The 26,975-nt window shown below is 40.7% G+C and overlaps 1 protein-coding gene across 3 annotated transcripts in view; it reads left to right on the forward strand.

Moving 5' to 3' along the window:
* The first annotated feature begins 3,613 nt into the window (after positions 1-3,613).
* The window catches only part of sphkap (SPHK1 interactor, AKAP domain containing), a 57,036-nt gene continuing 33,674 nt past the window's right edge, over positions 3,614-26,975 (forward strand). For all 3 annotated transcript variants that reach the window (XM_072694814.1, XM_072694815.1, XM_072694816.1), the window contains exons 1-3: positions 3,614-3,753; positions 13,488-13,587; positions 20,379-20,486. In XM_072694814.1, the coding sequence (XP_072550915.1) occupies positions 3,719-3,753; positions 13,488-13,587; positions 20,379-20,486 (243 nt within the window). In that variant the 5' untranslated portion in view covers positions 3,614-3,718. The remainder of the gene's footprint in view (positions 3,754-13,487; positions 13,588-20,378; positions 20,487-26,975) is intronic.

The raw sequence follows: 26,975 nt of genomic DNA on the forward strand, positions 1-26,975 counted from the left end.
GTAACTGCTGATAATGTTAAGGTGGAACAGACAATCCACATAACAAAGCAACCTAGGTTTCTTTGAGATAAATGTGGGATGGCATGCAGTTTGTACTATTTAAATAGGTGGGAAATAAGCTTGCATTACTTAACTATATTAGACAGGATGTAACTGCTGCACCATTTATGGTGGAATGGAAAATTGAAATCATGTGAATCGTCTTTTTTTGCCACAACTTTCACTTTAATAGTACAGAGATCGTTCGAGACGCCCTTTGCCTCTGGGCCTGTGGGTCATGCTACCTACGTCTGTTCCAGAAATATCCACAGTGTGTGTGTGTGTGTGTGCTGCTTTCAACACATTCCTCACAAACACAAACACACACACACTCAGCTCCAGAATATTATTCTGTTTGTATTCTGGTTGTATTAATAAATAACACAGTTAATGAAGCTCGTCTCTGTCTGCGACTCTCGTTCTGCTTTTCTGAGGTTTTTGTCTTTGTGGTTTCGTCTCTGATGTTCTCCACCTCCTCCAGTTTGTAGGGAGCATCTTCTATCTTTCCTCTCCTCACTGGTTCTCCCGGTGGAAATGATCCCTCTGTCCGCTCTGGTTTCGTCAAGCGACAGCAGCGGTGAGAGTGGAGGACAGGGCACTGGTGTATTTTCAGCACCACATTACCCTGACTGATGCAGCTCAGCACTGCAGGTTAACTAGTGGAGTGTGTGCATTTTAGTGTGTGAAGCTCTTTGTGATCAGTGTAAGAACCAACTACACAGCACAGATTAGGCCTTCCTTATATGATAAGGAAAATGAATAAACATGTGTAGAATATGGAGTTCAAACACAGCGCATTCACAAACATCTCATATTCAGAAAGCAAACACAGTAATCACAATAACACACTGAGACATTATAGACACTGAGCTTTTTGTATAATAAAATTTACAAGAACATATACTGAATACAGACAAACCTGTAGACTCATAAGTAGGCAGACAGATAGATAAAAGGTAGACAGACAGACAGACAGACATATAGATACAAATACAGGCAGAAAGATAAATACATAGATAGACAGACACACATAGATACATAAACAGACAGACATATAGATAGAAATACAGGCAGATAGATAGATACATAGATAGACAGACAAACAAACAGACAGGCATATTGATACAAATACAGACAGGCAGACACACATAGATGCTTAGATAGACATACAGATAGATAGACAGACAAACAGAAACAAAGCTAGGAAGGTAGATGGACAAACAGACAGACAGGCAGATCTATTAATAGACAGATAGACACATGCTGTAGGCTTAATGAGTTAGGTTTAGGGTTCAATTTAAGGGATAGGTTTTAGAGTTGATTCAAGGTTCATGTTAAGGTTAAGGTAATAGTTAGGTGTAGGGTTAGATTCCATAGAGAATAATTAACATTCAGCTTCACGTTCAGTTGCATTTAACAGATATTCAGTTAAATGTTAGTTGAATGTCAGATGAGCATCATATCTATAAAAGACCATCCAAATAATGGGATACCTGCTACACTGCAGTACGCCGAATGGGTGTGGCTTAACTGCTATGCACTGAATGGTCAGAACACAAATGCTGTTTTGCAGCTTAGTTTTGCACTGTTTAGGTTGGGGAATTAATGGTACGCTTTGAAATTTTAATCACACTCTAATGCAGCATGTTTAAAAAAGAGAGAGGGCCGTTGGCTCTTACACAGCAGCTGTGAAAATACAACATGATATTATCAAAAAAATGTAACAACAGTGTGAGAGCCACATACACACACACAATGTGTGAGACTTGAGCTGAATGTGTGAATGCAAATGTCTGCATCATTTGTATTGGACATTACCCGGGCTTCATCCTGCATGTTCCCTAGTACAAAGTCCGGGTAACATCTGAATGAGCTAATATCTGAATAGAGCAGGTCATTTTCTGGAGAATTCACAGTGAGTCATGCCGTGCCTCCTGCATGCACTGCACAGGCTCTTGCCTAAACCACACAGAACATTTCCTCTAGTGAGAACGCGTCTGACACAGAACATCTATGGCTTTGCGATGTTATTGTTAGTCCAGGCGTGTTTGGGCCCTTTGTCCACTCTGCTGTCCACATAACTGACTGGCAGCTTTCAGTCACTCTGACCCTGACTGACTGAGTCAGTGCTGATCTAAGTGCATGTAGCGTGGTCAATCAGAGCAGTCTGATCTCTCTGTCCGTCTGCCCCAGCGGGAGCCAGCTGTCAGGCCGATCCGAGCTGGACGCACACTGAACGGCTGCAAATGACCCAGGACAGGACCTACTCTTCAGCCATGTGATCATAAACATATGGTCACTAATTACATAATGTTCATGTAAGAGATGTGACCTACCTTGCACTTCCATTCACTGGCCACTTTATTAGAAACAGCGACCTTGAGCTTCCACTCACTGACCACTTTATTAGAAACACCTGCTTTTGTGCTTTCACTCTAGACATTAGCATAAACTGGAAGCAGTGGTTTGGTGTCCTTAAATGTATGACAGGCAGTCTGTATTAAAGGGGAAGTCTGCTGACTTTTCAAAATCCTCTACATAACTCAGTGTTTGAGATGAACATATTCAGAGTGGGGTTTGGTGTGAAATTGTGCTTCACTGTAGAGAAACCTACCTACGTACAGATTTGTGTACAGTGGTGGTAAATGGAACCAGGTGTTGCCATAGTCATTTTATTTACTATCGAAACCCACCAATGAATCTACACGTCTTCTTGGTTTTATTTGGAATGTAAAGGTAAAAGTGCACGTATTTGTTTGAAATGTGTCCTCCACATTTAACTCATCTGGTAGTGAACACACACACACGTGTTAGGGGCAGTGAGTACACACACACACCCAGAGCGGTGAGCAGCCAACTCCAGCGCCCGGGGAGCAGAGAGGGTAAAGGGCCTTGCCCAACAGTGGCAGCTTGCCGAGCCCGGGAATCGAACCCACAACCCTGTTATCGATATCCCAGCGCTCTAACTGCTGAGCTGCACTGCTGCACTGGAATGTTGATGATGGTGACATTGTGGTACATTTGAACAAATGCAACACATTTCTTTGGGGACTATTTTTTGCTGCACAACACCCTGCATGTATCCCTCAACCATTTTAATGATATGATAAAAAAAAACACATTTTAGACTCAAAACCTTCTTAAAACCCAGGAAAACAGTGTTTTGGGCATCAGGCAGTGCATTTATAACAATTTGGTGTAGAAACTTTCTGTGAACAAGCTTTTAGAGCTTCAGATGTCTGGTTTTATTCACCACCACAATTCTGACAAGGTTTTTTCCAGAGCGTTTCACACCAAACCCACTCTGAACGACTCTGTTCACATCTTAACTGCAGAATTATCCATAGAAGTTTTGGAAATTCGGTGGAGTTGCCCTCATACCGGCTTCATGAATATGTATAAATGCTTTGTTTTTGATCTGAGGCGCGCTGTCCTCGCACGCGTGAGTGACGCACGCCTTGGCGCGTGCGCCGGTATCCCCCTCCAAACCCCCTCCTCCCCAAAACTCCCCTCCCGCTCGAACGGTGACGTGCATGCGCGTGCGTGCCAGAACGTGTGCAAGTGTGCGTGTTGCTGGAGAGAGAGCGGGAGCGCGCGCCACATCTCTGCCCCAGTCTGTGGTGCTTTCCTCTCTCGCTCTGTCTCTTGATCGCTCTCTCTCTCTCTCTGGGATAAGGCGATGGCGGGAACGAGGCGCGCGCAGCACACAGCACGGTAATGGAGCTGTGGTGTTTCACGGGTTCACGTGCATGTTTGTCTGTTGCTGTTTGTGTGTTTATTTGGTTGTTTAAGTGTTTATTGTTTGTTTAGGTCTATCGAAATGTTTAGATCCTTCCGCTGCATTCGCAACGGTGGAAGCGGTGTGCGCGCGCTCTTGTGACGGTGCAGGTGCACATTAGTCTGTGTTTGTTTGTTTGTTTTTTGTTTGGGTGTTGTATCCTTGGTGCTCGTGCGTCTTGTCACCTTCTTATCTCAGGGCGCGCGTTGCTCCACTCTCGAGAACCTTTGGCTGGTGCGCGCTGCTGATGCTCCGAAACGGGTCTGCACGCGCCAGGAGAGAAGCAGATACACGACCTGCTGCTGTGTGGGGGGAGGGAGGTGGCGGACGGAGGGCGTCCCGGGGCTGCACGAGACTGCAAAAGTGAGCGCGCGATGCAAGGGTGGGCGGGGGGGCATTTGTTTCCCCACTAGGTGCATCAGTACCTGATTAACAGCGCCATCAAATGTAGGTCAGAGCAGAGTTAGAGTTACAGCAGCAGTGTATGGGGGGGATATTGACTGATCTGCTTCAAATATGACTGAGACTAAAAAAACAACAAAAACAACGAGAGTTGATCAAACATGATGGAAGGAACGAGGCTGTTCATACAGCAAATATTGAAAAATATATAAAATATCACCGTCATACAGAAGCTGTAGTGCTGCTATAGACTCATAATGAAGCTGTAGTGCTGCTATAGGCGCATACTGAAGCTGTAGTGCTGTTATAGTCTCATATTAAAGCTATAGTGCTGCTATAGACTCATACCAAAGCTGTAGTGCTGATATAGATTCATACTGAAGCTACAGACTCATACTGAAGCTACAGACTCATACTGAAGCTGTAGTGCTGCTCTAGATATATACTGAAGCTGTAGTGCTGCTATAGACTCATACTGAAGCTGTAGTGCTGCCACAGACTCATACTGAAGCTGTAGTGCTGCTATAGACTCATACTGAAGCTACAGACTCATACTGAAGCTGTAGTGCTGCTCTAGATATATACTGAAGCTGTAGTGCTGCTATAGACTCATACTGAAGCTGTAGTGCTGCCACAGACTCATACTGAAGCTGTAGTGCTGCTATAGACTCATACTGAAGCTACAGACTCATACTGAAGCTGTAGTGCTACTCTAGATATATACTGAAGCTGTGGTGCTGCTATAGACTCATACAGAAGCTGTAGTGCTGCTATAGATTTATACTGAAGTTACAGACTCATGCTGAACCTGTAGTGCTGTTAAAGACTAACATTGAGGCTGTAGTGCTGCTGTAGATTCATACTGAAGCTGCAGTGCTGCTATAGACCCACACTGAAGCTGTAGTGCTGCTGTAGATTCATACTGAAGCTGTAGTGCTGCTACATACTCATTCTGAAGCTATAGTGCTGCTATAGACCCATAGTAAAGCTGTGGTGCTGCTATATACTAATAATGAAGCTATATACTCATACTGAAGCTGTAGTGCTGCTATATACTCATGCTGATGGAAGGAACGAGGCTGTTCATACAGCAAATATTGAAAAATATATAAAATATCACAGTCATACAGAAGCTGTAGTGCTGCTATAGACTCATAATAAAGCTGTAGTGCTGCTATAGGCGCATACTGAAGCTGTAGTGCTGTTATAGTCTCATATTAAAGCTATAGTGCTGCTATAGACTCATACCAAAGCTGTAGTGCTGATATAGATTCATACTGAAGCTACAGACTCATACTGAAGCTACAGACTCATACTGAATACTGCTGTTACAAACTCATATGTAAGCTCTAGTGCTGCTCTAGATATATACTGAAGCTGTAGTGCTGCTATAGACTCATACTGAAGCTGTAGTGCTGTTATAGACTAACATTGAGGCTGTAGTGCTGCTATAGACTCATCTGAAGCTGTAGTGCTGCTACAGACTCATACTAAAGCTGTAGTGCTGCTATAGACTCATACTGAAGCTACAGACTCATACTGAAGCTGTAGTGCTACTCTAGATATATACTGAAGCTGTAGCGCTGCTATAGACTCATACAGAAGCTGTAGTGCTGCTATAGATTTACACTGAAGTTACAGACTCATGCTGAACCTGTAGTGCTGTTATAGACTAACATTGAGGCTGTAGTGCTGCTATAGACTCATACTGAAGCTGTAGTGCTGCTGTAGATTCATACTGAAGCTGCAGTGCTGCTATAGACCCACACTGAAGCTGTAGTGCTGCTGTAGATTCATACTGAAGTTGTAGTGCTGCTACATACTCATTCTGAAGCTGTAGTGCTGCTATAGACCCATAGTAAAGCTGTGGTGCTGCTATATACTAATAATGAAGCTATATACTCATACTGAAGCTGTAGTGCTGCCACAGACTCATACTGAAGCTGTAGTGCTGCTATAGACTCATACTGAAGCTACAGACTCATACTGAAGCTGTAGTGCTACTCTAAATATATACTGAAGCTGTAGTGCTGCTATAGATTTATACTGAAGTTACAGACTCATGCTGAACCTGTAGTGCTGTTATAGACTAACATTGAGGCTGTAGTGCTGCTATAGACTCATACTGAAGCTGTAGTGCTGCTATAGACCCACACTGAAGCTGTAGTGCTGCTGTAGATTCATACTGAATCTGTAGTGCTGCTGTAGACTCACACTGAAGCTCTAGTGCTGCTATAGACTCATACTGAAGCTCTAGTGCTGCTATAGACTCATGCTGAAGCTGTAGTGCTATTGTAGGCTTATACTAAATTTTGTGTGCTACTATAGGCTCATACTGAAGTTATAGACTTTAATTGGAGCTGTAGTGCTGCCATAGAGTCATATTGAAGCTGTAATGCTGCTGTTGACTCATACTGAACATATAGGAATGGCTGGACTGTATACTATGTACATTTATTTTCTTTCTATGTGTGATGTCACCAAAAGATAAAATAAGCAAGAGATGCTCTTCAGAAACATCAGCACATATTCAGATGTAACAAAGAGATGAATGGGAACATTCAAGATTTCTTGATGAACTGAATCATTTACTAATCATAATCAAATCATGGTAAACATTTTGCATGTAATTCTAGACTGTTGTGCATACTGTATGATATAGTCTATAAACTACTGTAGCCTATGCAAAATGTCCCTGTAATCCCTTGATGATGCTTAAATGAAGACAGTATGAATGAGCTTTTTGACAGCTGTCCTGAAGAGGAAAGGTCAACAGGAGAGAGAGCGAGAGAGAGAAAGAGAAAGATGGGCAGCGAGAGAGAATTACTGAATGATGCACAAGAGGCTGAGGTTCAGTAGTTCAAGGGTGTGTGTGTTCCTGAAAAGCATTTATTTCTCATGTTTTCTGCATGAGAACACAGGTCCTGTGTGTGTGTGTGTGTGTGGAAGGAGGGTGGTTGTATTGTGTTTATGCTTTTAACATGACTCATTGTCTGTGTGTGTGCATGCATGTTTGTGAGTGTGTTTATTGGTCAGTGAAGTCAGTGCACCTTTGGTGTCCTTGAATAGTCCATTTAAAGCTGCTGTTACCTGCTGCTCTTTTTGAAGTGATTCAGTGCATCACAAAATCTCAACACCCCGAAATAGGATAAATCTAAATTTCTAACTAATTCCTTAACTGATTCAGTTCATCATGAAATATCTTCATACTTAAACTTCAACTTCAACTTAACCACAAAATAAATAAATAAAAATGTATTACAGAATGATTCAGTTGTTCATAAATTATAGCACCATGTGTCAGTTACGATTAGTAAACAATTCAGTGCATCAAGAAATCAACTGTACTATTGTTTGATTAGACTTAGTAAATATGCTATATTAATAAAAAAGTATTTGGACACCTGCTCATTCAGTTTTTTTCTGAAATCATAGGTGTTAAAAAGAGTTTATCCTGCTTTTGTTGGAAAAAACTGTCTCTACTGTCCAGTTCAGGCTTTCTACTAGATTTTGGAGCATTGCTGTGAGGTCAGGTTATTGTGAAGTCAGGATGTTGGATGATCACCACCCCTCCTTGGGTGGCGCACCATCACTCCAGATCTGCTCCACAGCTCTATCTGTTGTAGAACTCAAGTCCGGTTTCATCTCACTCTCAACCTCATTTGGACTCTGCCTTGTCTCTGCCTCAGGGTGAGATGGACTCGGAAATTGTTGTTGAGACCAGCCGAGTCCAGTGTTTCTGTCTGAGGTAACGGTTATTAGAAACCGACTTTTTTTTTTTAACAAATTCTATTTTTGCTAAAATTTTGGTTTGGGTTAGGTGAAAGTTAGGTGAGGCAACAGAACTTTAGCATTTACCTCAAGGTGCCTAAATCTCTGTGTAAATTTCAAGCCACATATTATCTACTGTAGTTTTCTTTGGTCTCGAAATGCCTGTAATGTACTGTAGTATTGGAACAATGGTGACTGGAGCACTGAGAAACTGAGCATTGATCAGAGTTGAGGATCTAGGTTTTGCTTTTCATGATGGCTGACCTGGATAGTTTTTGTTTCAGGGCAGATTAAAATGATATGTTTTCACATTCAACTAGTATAACATTTGTGACCTGTCACGGATGTAAAAAAAAAAAACGTCACAGATATAAAAGAATGTGTTGGGTTTAATATAAAAGAGCGGAGTCGAAAGGGGCCAAAAACCAAAAAGAGCTAACACTACAAGGCCAACAAAAAAAAAGAGATATCGAAAAGATTAAAGCACGGCAGGCAATTACAGAGACCCGCTCAGTATCGGAGTTGGCTATACTTCACAATGAGAGTCCAGAGAAGATTATTGATTGTAAACTGATTGTAAGCTGCCACCACAAACTCTTTATTTATGAGTTGATTTTTTGATGAGCCCCTACTTTCCGAGTTGGGGGCATGTTAATAATACAACACTGATAACTGTATAACTTGGTTATGTTTTATTTATTTAGCAGCAACACACAAACACTGCAGTCTATTTTAATAATGAGTTTCCCTCTTCCACATGTAAAAAAAAAAAAACAGAACAGTACATGCTACTGATATTTAAAATATCCCTCACCTAATTCTCATACTTTGCTCAGGGTTTTTGGGCTGTTTCCGACCAAAACCGCTGGAACAGAAATTTCCAACACAGCTCCAAAGTCATAAGCACAAACCTCTGAGGTGGACTTAAAGGCAGCATTATGGGGGAGGATTATGGGAGTTGTAGTCAGTGGACTCAACAGAGGCAGAGGGAAGACACAGAATTGTGACAATAATATGAAAAAAAATTATGTAATGGAGGCTGCTGGTTTATATTCAGGTGAATAATTTTTAACTATATGACGAAAAATTATATTATTTATTGGTATATATCATGTGTAATGGATGATATTGAATGTACAATGAATAACAAACTTATTTAATTTGATTTGAATTTGCATTAACAAACTGAATTAATTATAATTAATTGACAATATTATTTAGATAATCAAAAATAATATATATATATATATTTTAGGAAATAATTCAGTGCATCAGTCCGATGTTTTGGTTTTGTTCCATCAGCATATGAGTGAATTCATTTTAGAATGGATTCCAACAAATCTAATGCAGCTGAATCACCACCTTCAAATCTGAACGTCAAGATGCATCTATGCACTTCTAAACTCCCAGCAGAAGAGGATGTGAAGTAAGCGTGAAGCTGCTCTCCACAAAGTGTGAGGGGTTACAGCTGGAGCTCAGACATGAAAGCCCTGCGCTGCCCCCCGGGGGCTGGAGGAGAACAGCTGAACACTTTCAACAGCAGAAGCATCTTTAGCAGATTCTGTGGTTTTAACTTCTTAATTCACATAAATTTACGTTTACTCAACATGTCTGAATTAGCTTCTTTAGTTTTAGCAGTGGAGCTATGAAGCTAATTTGTCTAACAAGTAATTAGCACAGTGCTAATTACTCAGCCTCTCTTTAGGCCGTGTGGAGGTGTACAGTAATCTCTAATAGACTTGATCATGTGCTTTCTCACACTGTGTGACTCACTGTTATCCATAAACATGGACTGAAGGGCGTTAGCTACAAACAGTAGGAGTATCTCAGAGCCTAAATTCTGTCTGTGTTTTTGGGTAGTATTTCATGTTTTCATGTTCATATCTTCTCTGGACTTCTTCTGAAGGTCTATAGGATCATTACTTCGAAGTGTTTCTGCTGGGAGCTAATGTATTTCCGTCTTTTCCATAACGATGTAGCTCTGCTCCATTGGGCCATTTGGACACCAGAAGGCTAGTTAGGCTGAATGATGTCTCTAACTGCCCCTCTGAGATGCATTCATAAAACAGCCTCTTCATATTCCTATTCCACTAATCACTGCTGAGACAGGAAAATGGAGATGTGGTGTTAAAACCCATTTAATGCCGCTTTGAAGTATAATATAATGTATAAATATAAATAGAAGTAGGGCCATAACAATGCAGTGCAATCCAAAGGCTCTTGCTGAAAAATCCAGCTCAAGACCAGCTTTTGTTGGTAACTGGTTTCAAAAAGTCAAAGCTGGCCATAGATTATGGTGGTCAAGGTGGTTGAAAAACTGCTCATCCAGTGAAAACATGCCCGATACTGGTAAGCTCACTAGTTACGCTGGTCTGTCAGCATTAGCAAGTATAAAGACCCTTGTATGTGTGTGTGTATATATCTATATATATGTATATGTATTTATACATATATGTATGTCTGGGCCAGTTACATGACTTTTTGCTCTGGTCACCCCCTTGCCTGCTGTGTGTGTGTGTGTGTGTGTGTGTGTGTGTGTGTGTGTGTGTGTGCTTGTGTGTGTTTGTTGATGTTTTTTTCTGTTTGTTGCTTAACGCACAATACAAATGTAATAAATAGTAATAATTATTCAAATTGTTAAAATACAGAGCAGACCTAAGCACAGTAGCAGCAGTCCTGCAGTTAAGATATACACTAAAGATAACACTAAAGATGCAAACTTTGGGTGCTAAACATGTCTGACTAACTACTTTTATGTGTTTCCAGATTTTCCACCAAATCACTGGTGTAGTTTAGGAAATATATCCACTTACATTTTAATTTTATGCATTTGATGCTAGATCACTTGGGGGGAACAGGATTGTTTATGATCACATTCTTTTATAATGTTAAATCGTTTTTAGCAACATGTAGATCAGAGCTTCAGTCAGAGCTTCAGAGACAGATGGAAATGATGATGGAAAAACTTCTGCTTCTGGAAAATGGAAAAACTGTCTCTCTGTACTAAATATATATATATCAGAAAATACAGTTGTATTGTTTTCATGTTTTACCTACAATATCAAGCATTACAATTCATGAGAACAGTAATTATTGTTTACCTACACTGTAAGAGAAAACGTCTTACGTAGTACTGAAAGAGTTCTTTGACTCAACAGTATTGGAACCTTTAAAGGTGCTATAAAGAACCATCTACAAGTTTTTCTTTGTATTTGAAAAATCCCTTAAAACACAATTCCGTATCAGTTGTATCTTCACAAATAATGGCTCTGTCATTCCTATTCCGGACCGGAACATTGTTACTATACTATGGAACTTTGGTGGAGCTGCACAAGACCTCTCTCCAGAACTGTGTAACACTGCCCGAGGCATATTAGTGTAAAATCCTGTCATTTTACTCTACTGCCTCAGTCCACATGCTACTCTATTTTCAGACCGTCAACAAATGCATGTGTGCAGCTGTCCATGAGGGGGCAATCAAAGTGTGATTTGGATTTACTGCAGCAGAGTGAAAGAGTGAACTAGAAAGTGCAGTTCCTGCAGTGCTGCTGTGATAAAGGTGTTGGATGCTGGATGTGGGGTGTTGCTATACTTTAGGCATTGGTTGCTAATGTGTTGCTAGGTGGTTGCTAAGATGTTGTAGGTGTTTGCTGTGGGAATGAGTTGGTTGCTAAGGTATGGCTAGGTGGTTCCTACGGTGTTGCTAAGGTGTTACAACATTCTTTTGGGGAAAAAATGTATGATCGTTTTACGAAAACCATAAGGCGGATCAGTTCAAAAAGCATAAGTTAAATTTTTCTTTAAAAGTTTATGGACACATTTCAGTGTATTCCCATTGGAGTATTTTGGCCACACTATTACATTACATATATTATTGCACTTATCCAAAAGTGCTGTTGATATCTCAAAAACAGTAGAAGTAGCATCTTAAAAATACAGGCAGAATAATAAAGATGAAATTAATACAATTTAAGAAGAACAGTAGTGTAATTGCCTACTGTAGTTACACAAATTACTCCCCAACTTTAGGGAGAGCCCAAGAGCAAAAAATACCAATTCCCACACAATGCAGCTTTAACCAGGCAAAGAGCAGTGTATACACTCAGATAGTTCTTTGAGTGGTCAGAACCAAGAACCTTTCAAGAAACCCTGTTGCGTATTAGTGTAGTTTTGTGCATAATTTGCTGCATGGAGGCTGATGTTGTTGACAGATTTCGACCCCTCCTTCCATATCATCACTTCAAGCTGGACAGTGTCTCTCGCTGCCCCTCTGAGAGACACACTTTAAAACACACTTTATGACATCCATAAACTGCTCCTAACCTGAGCCGTGCTAATCGCTTCTGAGGCCATGTGTGTGTTCCCGGCGAGTGAAGTCTGCAGGGAGTGTTTGAGGAAGTCTTTCATGCTCTAAACAAACAGCGCAGCTCGGAGCCTAGGAGCCATCTCCAGTGCAGTTCCGCCACATTTCTACAGAAACATTGTATTTATGCATAAAAGCACTCGGGAGGATTGAGTTATTGACAGTGTTTTTTTTTTCTCTGTCCTTTTCTCAGCCACATTATTCAATTAATCCTGTAGTGTTTAATTAATTAATTTTAAACACTATGCATAAGAAGAAGTATGAGTATATATGAGACTGTGTTGACATACATAGCTGTGTCAGATCCACTGCCACTGATACACACTGATAGAATGGCTGATAGTGGGTTCTTTGGACTGAGGAGCTCTGACTACTGTGTAGAAAGCAGCAAAGCAGCCTTGTACCCACACTATCTTTCTCACACATTCCAGCCAGTGGTTTTCCCCTCTGTGTTTTCTGCAATCTTCTCTGGTTAGCGGGGGGAGATCTTCTCTGTTATCTGCCTTTTTTTTTCTCTGTCAGGTGTATGGGTGTTTTGGGTAGTGTAACATAACATGACAGAGCTGGCTGAGAGAGAGCAGCAGGGTTTATCTCATACAAACAGCCCTGTCTTAATAGTCTAACCTCAAAAATACGAAACAAAGATTGTCTTGTATCTTGTAAAGAATATGTCTTTTACTTTCCATTTACAGGACAATTCTTTATTTTACGGAATGGTTGGCAACCCTATTCAGAACATACTTTTAAAAAGGCACATTTTTAAAGATAATACGATTTTATTTCCATATTTAACAGGATTTTATTTTTAAGCGCCTTTCATGTATCCAGTCCCAAACTCAGCACGAGCAGAATTTTATCACTGAAACGAAGCTAATAATCCTCTCTCTCTCTCTCTCTCTCTCTCTCTCTCTCTCTCTCTCTCTGTCTCTTTCCTTCTTCTTGCTTTCCCCTTCTCTTGCTTTCCCCCCTTTCTCCCTCTTTCTTTTTTCTCATCTTTTTCTCTCTCGTCCTCTCACATTTTTCTCTTGCTTCTCTCTGTCCCTGTCTACTTTTTATTTTCTCTTTCCACCTTTTTCTCTCTCTCCTTTCTCTCTCCACCTTTCTCTCTCTCTTGCTCTCTTTCTCTCGCTGCAGTAATTTCCAGTGCTCTGCGATGTTTGAGGGCGAGAGTTTGGAGACAGAGGGAGTGAAAACAGAGAGCAGTCTGGCCTCATCCGTCTCCGCTTGCAAGAAGGTACACACCTGTGCCTGTGTGTGTGTTTGTGTGTGTGTGTGTGATTGTGTTCACACCAAGCTTTATAAATGCAGGATGATCAGATTAGCCACATCAGTGATCAGGCAGAGCATCTCAGCATCAGATGCTGTTCATCTTCCACTGCTTTCATTGTGTTCAGCAGCTCATATCCTCCATACATACAGACACACAAACACACACTGCGCACACACACACAGACAGGAGGGACACCACCAATATCTACATGTCTATCGATGGAAATGTGGCAAATACAGAATCATTTAAGCACACATTTTAAATATTGGAAAATGAAAATGAATCTGCCACAAAACACTCCCAGCCTATCTAGAACCTATGGAAAGACTAAAATTATGTTTCTGCTGCTCACACTACATTTACATTTATGGCATTTCGCAGACGCGACTTACAAGGTTACTCGTATTACAGAGGTGGGCCAATGTAGTGTTAGGAGTCTTGCCCAGGGACTCTTATTGGTGTAGCGCAGCATAGTCACCTAGACCGGGAATCGAACCCTGGTCTCCCACATGGTGTTGTTGTAACGCAACGGTAGGTAGTGGTGTTATCTGTTGCGCCACATCCCAAACACTACCGCTCATGCTCATAGCCCACCTGCCTCCTAAAGGACTAGAGTGATGTTTCATCTGCTCACACTAGCACCCACATTCCCAGCCTATCTAGAACATCCCAAAGATGCAGAGTGATGTTTATTCTGCTCACACTAGCACTCATTCACAGCACATCTAGAACTTACAGAAGGTCTGGAGTGACATTTTCTAAGATGAAACTGGTCCCACCCCACTGTACAAAAAGGACTCTTACAGTTGGTTGGTTGGTTGCTAATTGTATTGGTGGTTAACCTAACACCCTTTAGTTCTACCAGCGAAGTCCTGACCAATGGAAGAGATGGTTTAGCTGTATCTACCCAGATACCACAGAGAGTGATGCTGATTGGACGATGTTCTGTTTAGTTCAATTTACTCAAACTAAACAGAACATCGTCCAACAGTTGAAATAAATCAAAAAAAGGTAATTTTGCCCCTGTTCTGCGTTAGCATGGGTTTATCTGGATCTTGTGTTCCAGTAACCCATAAAAACTGACTGTAATCTTATTAACTGTGTTTTTATACACTCTGGCTGCAGGTTCTGATGTCTGTAATGGCAGCAGAGGTCTGTGAGGGCTAGTGAACGACTGCCTTATGAACTCTGTGTTCCATGTTCTGGACATACGATTGTCCTGTACAAACACAGCCAGGACAGATGGTACACACAGCAAGGGGGGTGGAAACACACACACACACACACACACACACACACACACACATATATATATAATCACTGTTATGGTTCTATATAGTACTGAAAAATAGTTCTTGGACTAAACAATAGTGGAACCATTTTTAAAGAAACAAGACTAAGAACAATTAAAGCATGCAAATGGTTCATTGAATTGCAATGGTTCTATTTAGACACTCTCTCTCTGTCTCTCTCTCTCTATATATATATATATATATATATATATATATATATATATATATATGCTATATAACACCAGATTTATGTTATACATCTAAATACACAAGCAACACTATATGTCCACAAGTTTGTAGACACCTGCTCCTCCAGTGTTGTGCGTGTAAAGTCAATCGTAATAATAAAGTTGGTTTTCTCTTTGCTGACATCCTAAACTAGATTTTGGAACATTGCTATGAGGATGCGAGCATTCGGCCATGAGAGCATTAGTAAGGTCAGGTACTGATAATGGATAATTAGTTATAGATCAAAAAGTCCAGCCAAACTTCTCTTAGAGGTGTTGGCTGCAGCTCCGGCACTCTAGAGAAGTCACAATTATTTAAAAAAAAATAAACTCATTAAACAGGCCTGGACAAAAATGTTGGTACCCCTGAAAATAATGTGACCAAAGGGACATGTTAAATCAAGGTGTGTCCACTAATTAGCATCACAGGTGTCTACAATCTTGTAACCAGTCAGTGGGCCTATAATATAGGGCTACAGTAGTCATTGTGCTGTTTGGTGACATGGTGTGTACCACATTCAACATGGACCAGAGGAAGTGAAGGAAAGAGTTGTCTCAGGAGATAAGAAAGAAAATCATAGACAGACATGTTAAATGTAAAGGTTATAAGACCATCTCCAAGCAGCTTGATGTTCCTGTGACTACAGTTGCACATATTATTCAGAAATTTAAGATCCATGGGACTGTAGCCAACCTCCCTGGACGTGGCCGCAAGAGGAAAATTGCGGACAAATCAGAGAGACGGATAATACGAATGGTAACAAAAGAGCCCAGAAAAACTTTTAAAGAGATTAAAGGTAAACTTCAAGCTCAAAGAACATCGGGTTTCAGATTGCACCATCCGTCGTTGTTTGAGCTAATGTGGACTTGTTGAAAACAAATCATAAAAAAGCCAGACTGGAATTTGCCAAACTACATGTTGACAAGCCCCAAAGCTGCTGGGAGAATGTCCTATGGACAGATGACACAAAAATGGAAGTTTTTGCCAAGGAACATTAGCTCTATGTTCACAGACAAAAAAATTAAGCATATCAAGAAAAGAACACTGTCCCTACTGTGAAACATGGAGGAGGCTCTGTTATTTGCTGCATCTGGCACAGAGTTCTTGAATTTGTGCAGGGTACAATGAAATCTCAAGACTATCAAGGCATTCTAGAGAGAAATGTGCTCAGAAGTGTCAGAAAGCTTGGTCTCAGTCGCAGGTCATGGGTCTTGCAACAGGATAATGACCCAAAACACACAGCTAAAAACACCCAAGAATGGCTAAGAGGAAAACATTGGACTATTCTGAAGTGGCCTTCTATGAGCCCTCACCTAAATCCTATTGAGCATTTTTGGACAAGGCTGAAACATGCCATCTGGAAAAGGCACCCTTCAAAGCTGAGACAACTGGAGCAGTTTTTGCTCATGAGGAGTGGGTTAAAATACCTGCTGAGAGGTGCAGTCTCAATGACAGTTACAGGAATGATTGCAGTGATTGTATCAAAAGGTTGTGCAACAAAATATTAAGAAACAAAATATTAAGTTAAGGGTACCATCATTTCTATCCAGGACTGTTTCATGGAGTATTTTTTTAATAATTCTGTTCGAGCATGGTTGAAAACGTGTCATGTGTCAAGTTCTACTAATTTTCATAATTTAACAAACTGGACATTTTTTATGTATTCTGTTTAATTTAGTAAATAAACATTAATTGTGCATTAAAATATGCAAAAGTGTGTCTCTGGAGAATCTGAACTTATTTACACCTACACACACAACATATACACAACATTAAAACCACTGCCGGGTGAAGTGAAAAACATTGATTATCTGCCATAATGGATAATCTGTTATTATCTGTTAAGAGTTGGATATATTAGGCAGTAAGTGAACAGTCCTTTCTTGAAGGAAAAAATGGTAATTGTAAGAATCTGAGCCACTTTGACAAGAACCCAACTGGGATCTTCTAGACGATATGTCTTGTGAGGTGTTCCTGGTATGCAGTGATCAGTACTTACCGAAAGTTTGCATAGGAAGGAACCAGTGAACTGGCAACAGGGTCATGGGCCCAACCTCACAATTCACAGTGGTTACTAAGAATGTGTGTTTATCTGATCAGTAAACAGACAGGGAGCTTGCAAAGTTGCTGCATGGTTAATGAATCAGCTGTAAAGGTCATGAAAATATGTGCATATTCACACACATGCACACACACAATGTGTAAGGAAAAGTGTTGGTGTTGAGCATGGCTTTCATAAATTACACTACAATTCAAGGCTGAATTTTTTTTTTGACTCAATTTTACACACTTTAACAGCTCCACAGCGTGTGCGCACACACACACAGTTATCTGTAGTGCTACGTGTGCATGAATAACGCTGTTTACCCCGAATGCCACTCAGAAGTGTTGCAGTGTTTTTATCCTTTTTAGTTTTCCTGAGGGAGCATAAGCTGCAATACAAGTGTGTGTGTTATTGCTAGTGGTGTGTGTGTGTGTGTGTGTGTGTGTGTGTGTTTCTGTTTTTCAATAGCTACTGGTGCTTACTTGAACATGCTTAACAGAGCACTGGGAAAACCCATGCAATTAGTGGATATCACAATACCTACATTTAGCATTTAGAGTGTTCTTAATATTCACCCTACTGAGAGACTGTAGCTCCATGGCAGTGTATATCACACTACCTACATTTAATTTGTTATTAATATTTAACCAAACTCTTACCTTGCTTTGCTCCACCTTATCATAGCTCTACCCTTACTTGAATTAAATGCCATCTTTTACATTCTGTGTGAGAAGAATGAGATGGATTTTGGCTTTTTTTTTGTAAATGTCGGTATGTTTTATAGGAGCTGGGAGGAGCGTGTATGTGCAGATGATTTAGAAAGAGTGATGATGATAATGATATAGATGATGATGATGATAATGATGAGGGTGAAAGAAATTCACATTACACTCCCATCATGCAGATCAGGGTGATGAGTCATACCTGTCCAACAGCTCTCACACAAATTAAACCTGAAATAAACCCGACCTGCCAGAAACAGTCAGAAACTGTGTGGAGCTGCTGATGTAGGAGAGTTACTTTATTATTATTTTAAAAATACTGTAGGTCCTTCCTGTCAGGAGAATGTCTTCTGTACTTCAGCAGAAAAGCGAAGTAAAGCCAGTAATATATGTGTCATATGATACTGGCTTTATATAATGTAATTGTTTTTGTAAATAATGTAATTTTTGCTCCCAAATGATGAAGTGCTTTAAGTTTGTAATAAGGGTTAAATATAGCTCTTAATTGTCACCTCATTGTTTTGAGACCTCTCCACCTGACTGTAATTTGTGTCCCAGTCAATGCATCATTGATCTGAGACTCCTCCCCTTCATTGTGATTGCTCATAATAACTGCCAAGTTTGTTCTGAGACTCATCCCCCTGACTGTGATTGGTCCTCATCACTACCTGGTTTGTCCTGAACATGATCCGTCCCAATTACTGTCCTCCACCAACTGTGATTGGTCCTAATCACTGCCATGTTTTATATGATACCTCTCCCCCTTCACTATGGTTGCTCTTAATTACCACCTCATTTGTTTGTTAACTCCTCCCCCTGATTGCAATTGTTTCTAATCACTGCCTCATTTGTTCTGAGAGTCCTCCCCCTGACTGTGATTGGTCCTCATCACTACCTGGTTTGTCATGAGAGTCCTCCCCCTGACTGTGATTGGTCTCCATTACCTCATCACTGCCTTGTTTGTCCTGAGAGTCCTCCTCCTGACTGGATGCAGGCCTGGTCTTGTTTTTTTCCTCCACCAACTGTCCTCCACCGACTGTAATTGGTCCTAATTACTGCCATGTTTCATATGATACCTCTCCCCCCTTCACTATGGTTGCTCTTAATTACCACCTCATTTGTTTGTTAACTCCTCCCCCTGATTGCAATTGTTTCTAATCACCGTCTTATTTGTTTTGAGCGTCTTTCCCCAGACTGTGATTGGTCCTCATTACAATCTTGTTTGTTTTGAGACCTCCACTTGACTGTGATTGTTCATACTCAGTGCCTGGTGTGTTTTGAGACTTCTCCCCTTAACTGTGATTGGTCTTAATGATGGCCTGGTTTGGTTCGAGGCACTCCCTAACTGTAATTTTTTCTGATCACTGTCACATTTTTCTTAAGAGTCCTCCCCCTGACTGCGATTGGTCCTAATCACTGCCTTGTTTGATTTGAGAGTCCTCCCCCTCACTGTGATTGGTCCTAATCAGTGCTTTGTTTGATATGAGACTCCTCCCCCTTCATTATGATTGCTCTTAACTACCATCTCATTTGTTTGTAAACTCCTCCCCTGACTGTGATTGGTCCTCATCACTGCCTTGTTTGTTCTGAGAGTCCTCCTTCTGACTGTAATTGGTTCTAATCACTGCCTTGTTGATTCAGAGACTCCTCCCTCTTACTGTGATTGGTGCTAATCACAATCTTGTTTGTTTTGAGACCACCCTTTGACTGTAATTGTTCACACTGGTGTGTGCCTGGTGTGTTTTGAGACTTTGAGACCTCCCCTTAACTGTTATTGGTCCTAGTGATGGCCTGGTTTGTTCCAAGAGACTGCCTTACTGTGATTGTTCTCTTTTTTCTTAGAGTCCTCCCCATGACTGTGATTGGTTCTAATTACTGCATAATTTTGTTCTGAGAGTCCTTCGCCTGACTGTGATTGGTCCTCATCACTGCCTTGTTTGTTCTGAGAGTCCTCCCTCTGACTGTGATTGGTGCTCATCACTGCCTTGTTTGTTCTGAGAGTCCTCCCTCTGACTGTGATTGGTCCTCATCATTGCCTTGTTTGTTCTGAGAGTCCTCCCTCTGACTGTGATTGGTCCTCATTACTGCCTTGTTTGTTCTGAGAGTCCTCCCTCTGACTGTGATTGGTGCTAATCACAATCTTGACTGTAATTGTTCATACTGGCGTGTACCTGGTGTGTTTTGAGACTTTAAGACCTCCCCTTAACTGTGATTGGTCCTACTCACTGCCTCGTTTGTCCTTAGTGACCTCCCCCTGACTGGAGTTGTTCCTAATCACTGACTTGTTTATTCTGAGACTCATGCTCCAAATGTGATTGGTTCTAATCACTGCATAATTTATTTGAGACTCCTCCCACCTCCCACCAATAGCTGAACATTGTAGTGGCATGAAGCCTGCATTTTGTCTGTTTATGCTGGGGTTTTTGGAACTATTGCTGGATAATGAAAATGTCATATATGTGTGTGCAGGTACTGTGCAGTAACAGTGTGTTGGACTCGTCGGAGTACTGGCTGAAGAACGATAAAACACTCTGCAGGGTCGGCTTCCTCGAGGACCAAAACGAGGGTGGCTGCACTGTGAGTCAAACATACACACAAATGCACAAAATATATCTCATAGACAAATGCCCTCTAGCTCATGCTTGGCACTGGGCACAGTGATCTTAGGGTCATGCGATCACAGCTGCTTCAGAGCAACTCATTCTGTTGGTCAGGGCTTTTCTGTGGAGATTAAACAGCTGTGTGTGAACACCTGGGGCAGACATCTTAAAGCAGCTCAATTCAATCAGTAGAAGAGCTGTATGGATACTTTTGGACATGTATATCTAATATCTGGTATTATGAGAGAACTCAAAATGACACACAAGTTTGGTGAAGGAAATAGTTTACACTGTCAGACTAAGGCATGAGTCATCCCAGTCTCTCCAGGACCACACAAAACCCTGCATCTCTCTCTCTGACAGAACTGAGAAACCGTGTTCTGGAGACAACATCCAGGTTCTGTCAGGGCAGATAAACATGAACCTGCCTTATGCCAGGTGTGGGCTAAAAGGGTGTAACCCCCTCCCCATTATTGTGCTGTGGAGCAGTGGAGCTGTGTTCTCTGGAATGATGATACTCCCATTTAAAACTTTTGGAATGAGTTGGAGATGAGGTGGGGTTGTGAACATCCAACATACAGACCTTACTAATGCTCTTGTAGCTAAATGCAATCAAATCCTCACAGCAGTGCTCCAAAATGTGATAGAAAACCTCCCCTGGACAGTAGAGACAATTATGCCAACAAAAGCATGATAAACTCTTTTTTTTTTTAAATACCATTGATTTTCGAAGAAGCAATGAATGAATAGGTGTCCCAATACTTTTGTTCAAATAGAATACCCTCACTTAAATCTGCCTTATAATAACTCTTCCCTTATTGGACTCCAGCCTCTAGCCTAGCCTAGATGTCTCAGCCTTATCGCTGATTTACCCTAGCTCAACCCTTACATAATTCTGCCTTACATTTACAAATTATGAGTACAAATATAATACATTTAATGTAAATGTTGCTTATTATTTTTCACTTTTTAAATCATATAAGTAAGTGATCTGGGAATCTTGCCTATTTCTCTTACATATGCCATCTTTCGCATTCTGTGTGAGATGGATTTAGGCTTTGGGATTTGGGACAAGAAAACAACTGCCTATGTTTTTTTTTTTTTTTTTTTTGTCAGTTTCAGGCATCAGCATTTTGATAAGAATCATTAAGAACCAAATTCGTAAAGCACAGCATGATTATGGTGCGCTTTACAGTAAAGATCTGTAAAAACAACTGATTCTCTTCATTATTTGCATGTTGCCATTAGTGATTTGAATGAATCGCTTAAACACCAGTCCTTTTTGGCCCAAGTAAATTCAAAAAAATTCTCTTTGCTTTCATATGACTGTGCTATAGTTCTGTACGGCTGTGTTATGGGTCTGCATTGTCCACTATAGTTCTGTACGGCTGTGGTTTAAATGGTTTTGTCTGACTATGGTATGGTTCTTTATGGTTGTGGCATGATTTTTTTGTTTTCTGTGTACACACTGCTGGAGGACACAGAGGGGAATAAGAACACCTGGTGGAAAGGGTGACTGGAGCTTTGATGGAGAGATAAAGTAATTAAGGCCTAATGAGGGATCTGATATCTCATTTTAATGGCCTGGTTCTCTGTCTGGGTGAATGAAGAATTCTTGGTTTTGTTGTTGGTGGAGTTTTGTTGTGTTACGCATCAGAGAGTAATAACGTAGTGTGTGTGACAGTGTCTGTTATGATCTGTGGTATGCTTCTGCATAATTTTGTGTGGCTGTAGTATAGTTCTCTCTATAGATCTGCATGGTGCTGTATAGCCCTGTATGGTTCTGAATGTGGTATGGTTTTGTATGGTTCTGAATGGCAGTAGTATGGTTCTAGATGGTCAGTATTGCTGTGGTATGGTTTTGTAAGGTTTGATATTTGTCTAATATGATTCTGCAAGTTTCTATTTTGCTGTGATATGGTTTTGTATGGTACTGCATGAGTGTGGTGTGGTTCTGTATGGTTTAGTAAGGTTGTGATATGGTTCTTTGTGCAGTGCTATATGTCCTGTATCTGCAGACTGTTCTTTTGCAGCAGCGCTCTCAGCGCGCTCTCCACTAACACAAAGCCTCCATGCTGTGATTTTAAACCCACACACACCAGCTGCCTCACACACTTCGCTGCCAGAACCCTGAGCCAGCTTTACGTACAAAGATCAGAGAGTGGCTGTAACGTCACCTCCTTACAGTATGCTACACACACAGAGTCAGATGTGCGTGTGTTCACTCTGCACAACGAAAATAACGTTGCCGTCGGATCTGATGCAAGAACCGACTGTTCAGTTACCATCTAAAAGAGATCCCATACTTTTACATGTTCATCTCATCTGGGAGCGGTCTTAATGTTTTGGATCGTCACTGTGTGCTTCTGAGCTGTAATCCGCGGGGAGAGAAAGGCTGTCTTTGTGTCGACTGCGCTGTTCCTCCTACAAAGTGGGGCTTCTTTCCAGCTGCTTTTAGAGGAACAGGTTTCATGTTCCCCATCAAAAGCACTGAGGGGACAGATGTTCACACACTGAAACCGCCTAAAATGACAACACGGTTCTCCACTCTGCCAGGGTGTGTGTACGTTTACCTGCCTGCGACTATTTCTGTTTCTCAGTGTTTCTTTCACGTCTCCAGATGTGAAGGGGTCAACAGTCCAGAACATCTGCAGATCTCAGTCCAGTAACAAACAAAGAACCAATGAGAATACCAGTGTGTCTGAGATGAACACTCATCTGCAATAGTGGAATTTGATTTACCCAACATCCATACATTCTAACTGTAGGAAGGTAATATTCGTACTACACTCTTAGCAAGGAGGGTTTTGTATAGTAATGCAAGGTCTGAAGACGTTTCTATCAGTATATAGTACTGAAAAAGCTTCTTCATACTACTCAACGTGGTTCTATGTAGTAAAAAATGTGGCTCTGCATGTAGTACTAAAAAAGGGGATCTTGGACTCTTAACAATAGTGGGACCTTTTTGGTGAAATAAAGATCCCAAGCGAAGACCCATTCAAGCGTTCAAGTGGTTCTTAGAGTTGTGGTGGTTCTGTCCCTGCTAGCTTTGGGAAGCTTTTGCTTTTAGCCTTTTCTGAATGTTTGGGGGAGGAGGTTAAAACCAGTGTAGAACAGCATGTGAGAAAGTCAGATATGTTTCTCTTGTCTATTTTAACTGCATCCTCTCTCTCTCTCTCTCTCTCTCTCTCTCTCTCTCTCTCTCTCTCTCTCTCTCTGTCTGTCTGTCTGTCTGTGTACTCTCCTTATCTCTTTCCATTTCTGTTTCTCTTCTTTCCTGTCTATTAAACACACTCAAAGACACTCAATCATCACAGCAACTGTCAGACTGTCCGGCAGAATTCTCTCTCTCTCTCTCTCTCTCTACCTTCCTCTCTCCCTCTCTCTCTATCTCTCTATGTTTCTTTCTTTCTTTGTTCTCCTTTTCAATGTAGGATTCTGTTTAATTCTGCATGATTCAGTAGGGTTCTTTGTGATTTTATAGGGTTCTTTGGGGTCTGTGTGTTTCTGCATGGTTTAATAGGGTCTGTAGGGTTCTGTAGGTATCTGCATGTATGAGTTCTGCATCTTTATGATATTTTACAGAATTACATTATTAAGCAATCATTTTGTTTAAAGCTTTATTTTTTTATTTATCAAGAATGTAACATTGTCTAATTTGCCTCCCATTTTTATTTACATGAAATGTTTCTGTTCACCCTCAGAACAAGTGCAAGTTTTAATGGTGTGCAGTGCACTTGTTGGAAGTGAAGCATCTTGTTACATTCAAAAGCAAAATATGGTTACCAGAAACACAATGAAAGAAAACAAAGACAGAAAGAAAGAAAACGGACAAATGTGAGTGGTGGAAATTAACCTATTAGCTTAAGCCGGGGTTACTCCGCGCAGTTTTTAACCCTATTTTAGCCCCAATTGTCAATCTGGTTGAGTCTGGGTTGGTTGGCTCGATGCAAATGTTGGCACTAATCTGCATCTCCTTGGTAGTGTTTGGTTCACATCAGCAACAGGTTGAAGTTGTGTACTTCATGATCCCTAATCGCATAGTGCTTGATGGACATTTTTGTAATAATCATCATAATAGTCCTATAGTGTATCCAAGGCTATCGTATGTTTACATTTCACTTCTCTTTAAGGTGACATTTAATCAACACGGGCAAAGAGCTATTCATACTGCTTGAGCAGTCCCTGTCTCTGCTTTGTGCCAGTACAGGCAGAAGCAGCAGCAACCATTTAAACACTAATTTCTGGCACTGGTCACTTACATTTAAAGAGTAAAATATGGTCTATAACACTGTTCTGATTCAGAGTATCAGTTTTGCATCAAACACTGTATTGAGTTCCACTGTATGCACAATGTTACATTTTCAGGTTTGCTGTGTCTGGAACGGTGGGGTTGTGGGGCCCAATGCAATTTATTTTCATTGGGCCCAAAATCCCTGGCAGCGCCCCAGTGTGAATCAGGTTAATGGAGCCTAAGGTGAGTAGGAAAGCCACAGAACATCCACAAAGCCCAGAGGAGCAGAACCAGAGACTCTGAGCAAGAGAGAGCCATTTCATGGCTTTTTGTTGACAACTGAAAACAAGTAGAATGATTCACTTTGCCCTGAGAAGCGAGAAAGGGAGCTGTGAATAGGTGCACTGAGCGGTGTATCTGAAACAGACAAAGGGAAGATGGATTATCGTTCAGGATCACTTAACAATCGGAAATTCACATGAACTCAATCTCCAGTCCAGACTCCTTGCTGTGCATGTCCTCAGTCAGACGATAAGAACCATGTTTAGAGTAAGGCAGTGTGGACAGGAAACCTCTAGATCAGAGAGAAAGTGAGCAAAACATTATAAAATATAGTTGTGGTTCTAAAATATAGTTAAGTAATTTAAAGAGATGATGACTAAAGTCACATCTTGACTCATGACTTAAATCTGATTTGTGCTGATCTGACTCGACTCAAACTTGCATTTAAATGGCTGAGCTTGGATTCCTGCTTAAATGATTTGTGAGTCAACTCTGATTCATGTTTAAATGACCCATTACTCACCTTGGATTCATACTTAAATGACTGATTCATGTTAAAATAACTTGTGCCTTGACTTGGACTTGTGCTTATATAACTCACAGCTCAAATCATACATTAAAATGACTTGCGACTGGACTTGGACTATAAGAACTATATCTCAGACACTACAGGCCTTATTTAGCATGTTAAATATTTAAGTTCATAAGAGTACAGTTAGAAAAAAGACTGAACAAGTGTGACTTGTTTGGAAGGGTTGCCATGGAAAAAACCTTATCTTTCTAAAAAATAACATGGCAGCATGGCATACACAGTGCCATACACAGGCACACACAGTGCCACCAAACACAGCATATCAGTACAAACACCTCATGCCAAGTATCAAGTACTGTGGTGGAGCATTAATGATTTGGGCTTGTTTTGTAGCCACAGGACTGGGTCCAACGTGAGGCCATCTATCCAACAGCTAAAGCGTGGCCCAAATTGGGTCATGCAGCAGGACAATGACCCCTGAATCTGATTAGTTTAAAGGTTTAATGTAAATGGGGGATCGGATTTCCTTAAAGAATGAAGTAGAGTGAGGATATGTGTGAGTGAGGATATGATATGTGTAGTGTGGATGGAAAATTTAATTGGTGTAAAGATTAAGTGAATGGAGATTGATTTGTTTAAAGGGAGATGTATAAAGGTTTAAAGGTCAAGATCAAGGTTTTCCTTCAGGGTGTGATTTGTCAGAGGGCAGATGCTCCTTTGCCTAGTGGACAGCTACTGAACCAAAAGACACACACACAAGCGTAGATATACACAACCTTCATGCCCTTGGTGACATAACAGTCTGTCTAATGTTGACAGAAAGTGGTTAGGATGTTAACACACACACACACACACACACACATCCCCCAGTAAATGATGACATAAAGTGACAGCAGACATCACACTTCCATTAGCCTTTAGATAAGTGTGTTTTTTCTTTCGTGTGTGTGTCTGTGTGTAAGCAAGTTTTTGTACTACTTTCTCTTTGAGGACCAGGTGTCATCACAGTGACAGCTCAACATGTACAATTTGGGGAGATGTTTCTACTCTTAACTTCTAAACTGGCTGTTTTAACTCAAACTTAAATTTTAATGTATTTTCATTTATGTATGCACACTTCATCAAGCATAATAAGTAAAAGAATACAGAAAAGAAACATGATTTACTAATCTTTAGGCAACGATAATTAGATGAATATGCAGACATAGATCATTGTATAATACAGATTTAAGAGAACATGCATAGGTAATATATATTTAATTTGTCTTATGACACCAATATTTTAGCTCTTTTTTGTGATATTACTGCAATGTGTAATGTGTTTCTTGGTGTTCTTATTGATAAGAGTTTCTCCTCAATAAGTTCACCAAGAAATGTGATACAGTGAACAAGGAACATATTGTATGACCTGAACACTG

The sequence above is a fragment of the Salminus brasiliensis genome, chromosome 13 (assembly GCF_030463535.1).
Source record: "Salminus brasiliensis chromosome 13, fSalBra1.hap2, whole genome shotgun sequence".
NCBI lineage: Eukaryota > Metazoa > Chordata > Actinopteri > Characiformes > Bryconidae > Salminus > Salminus brasiliensis.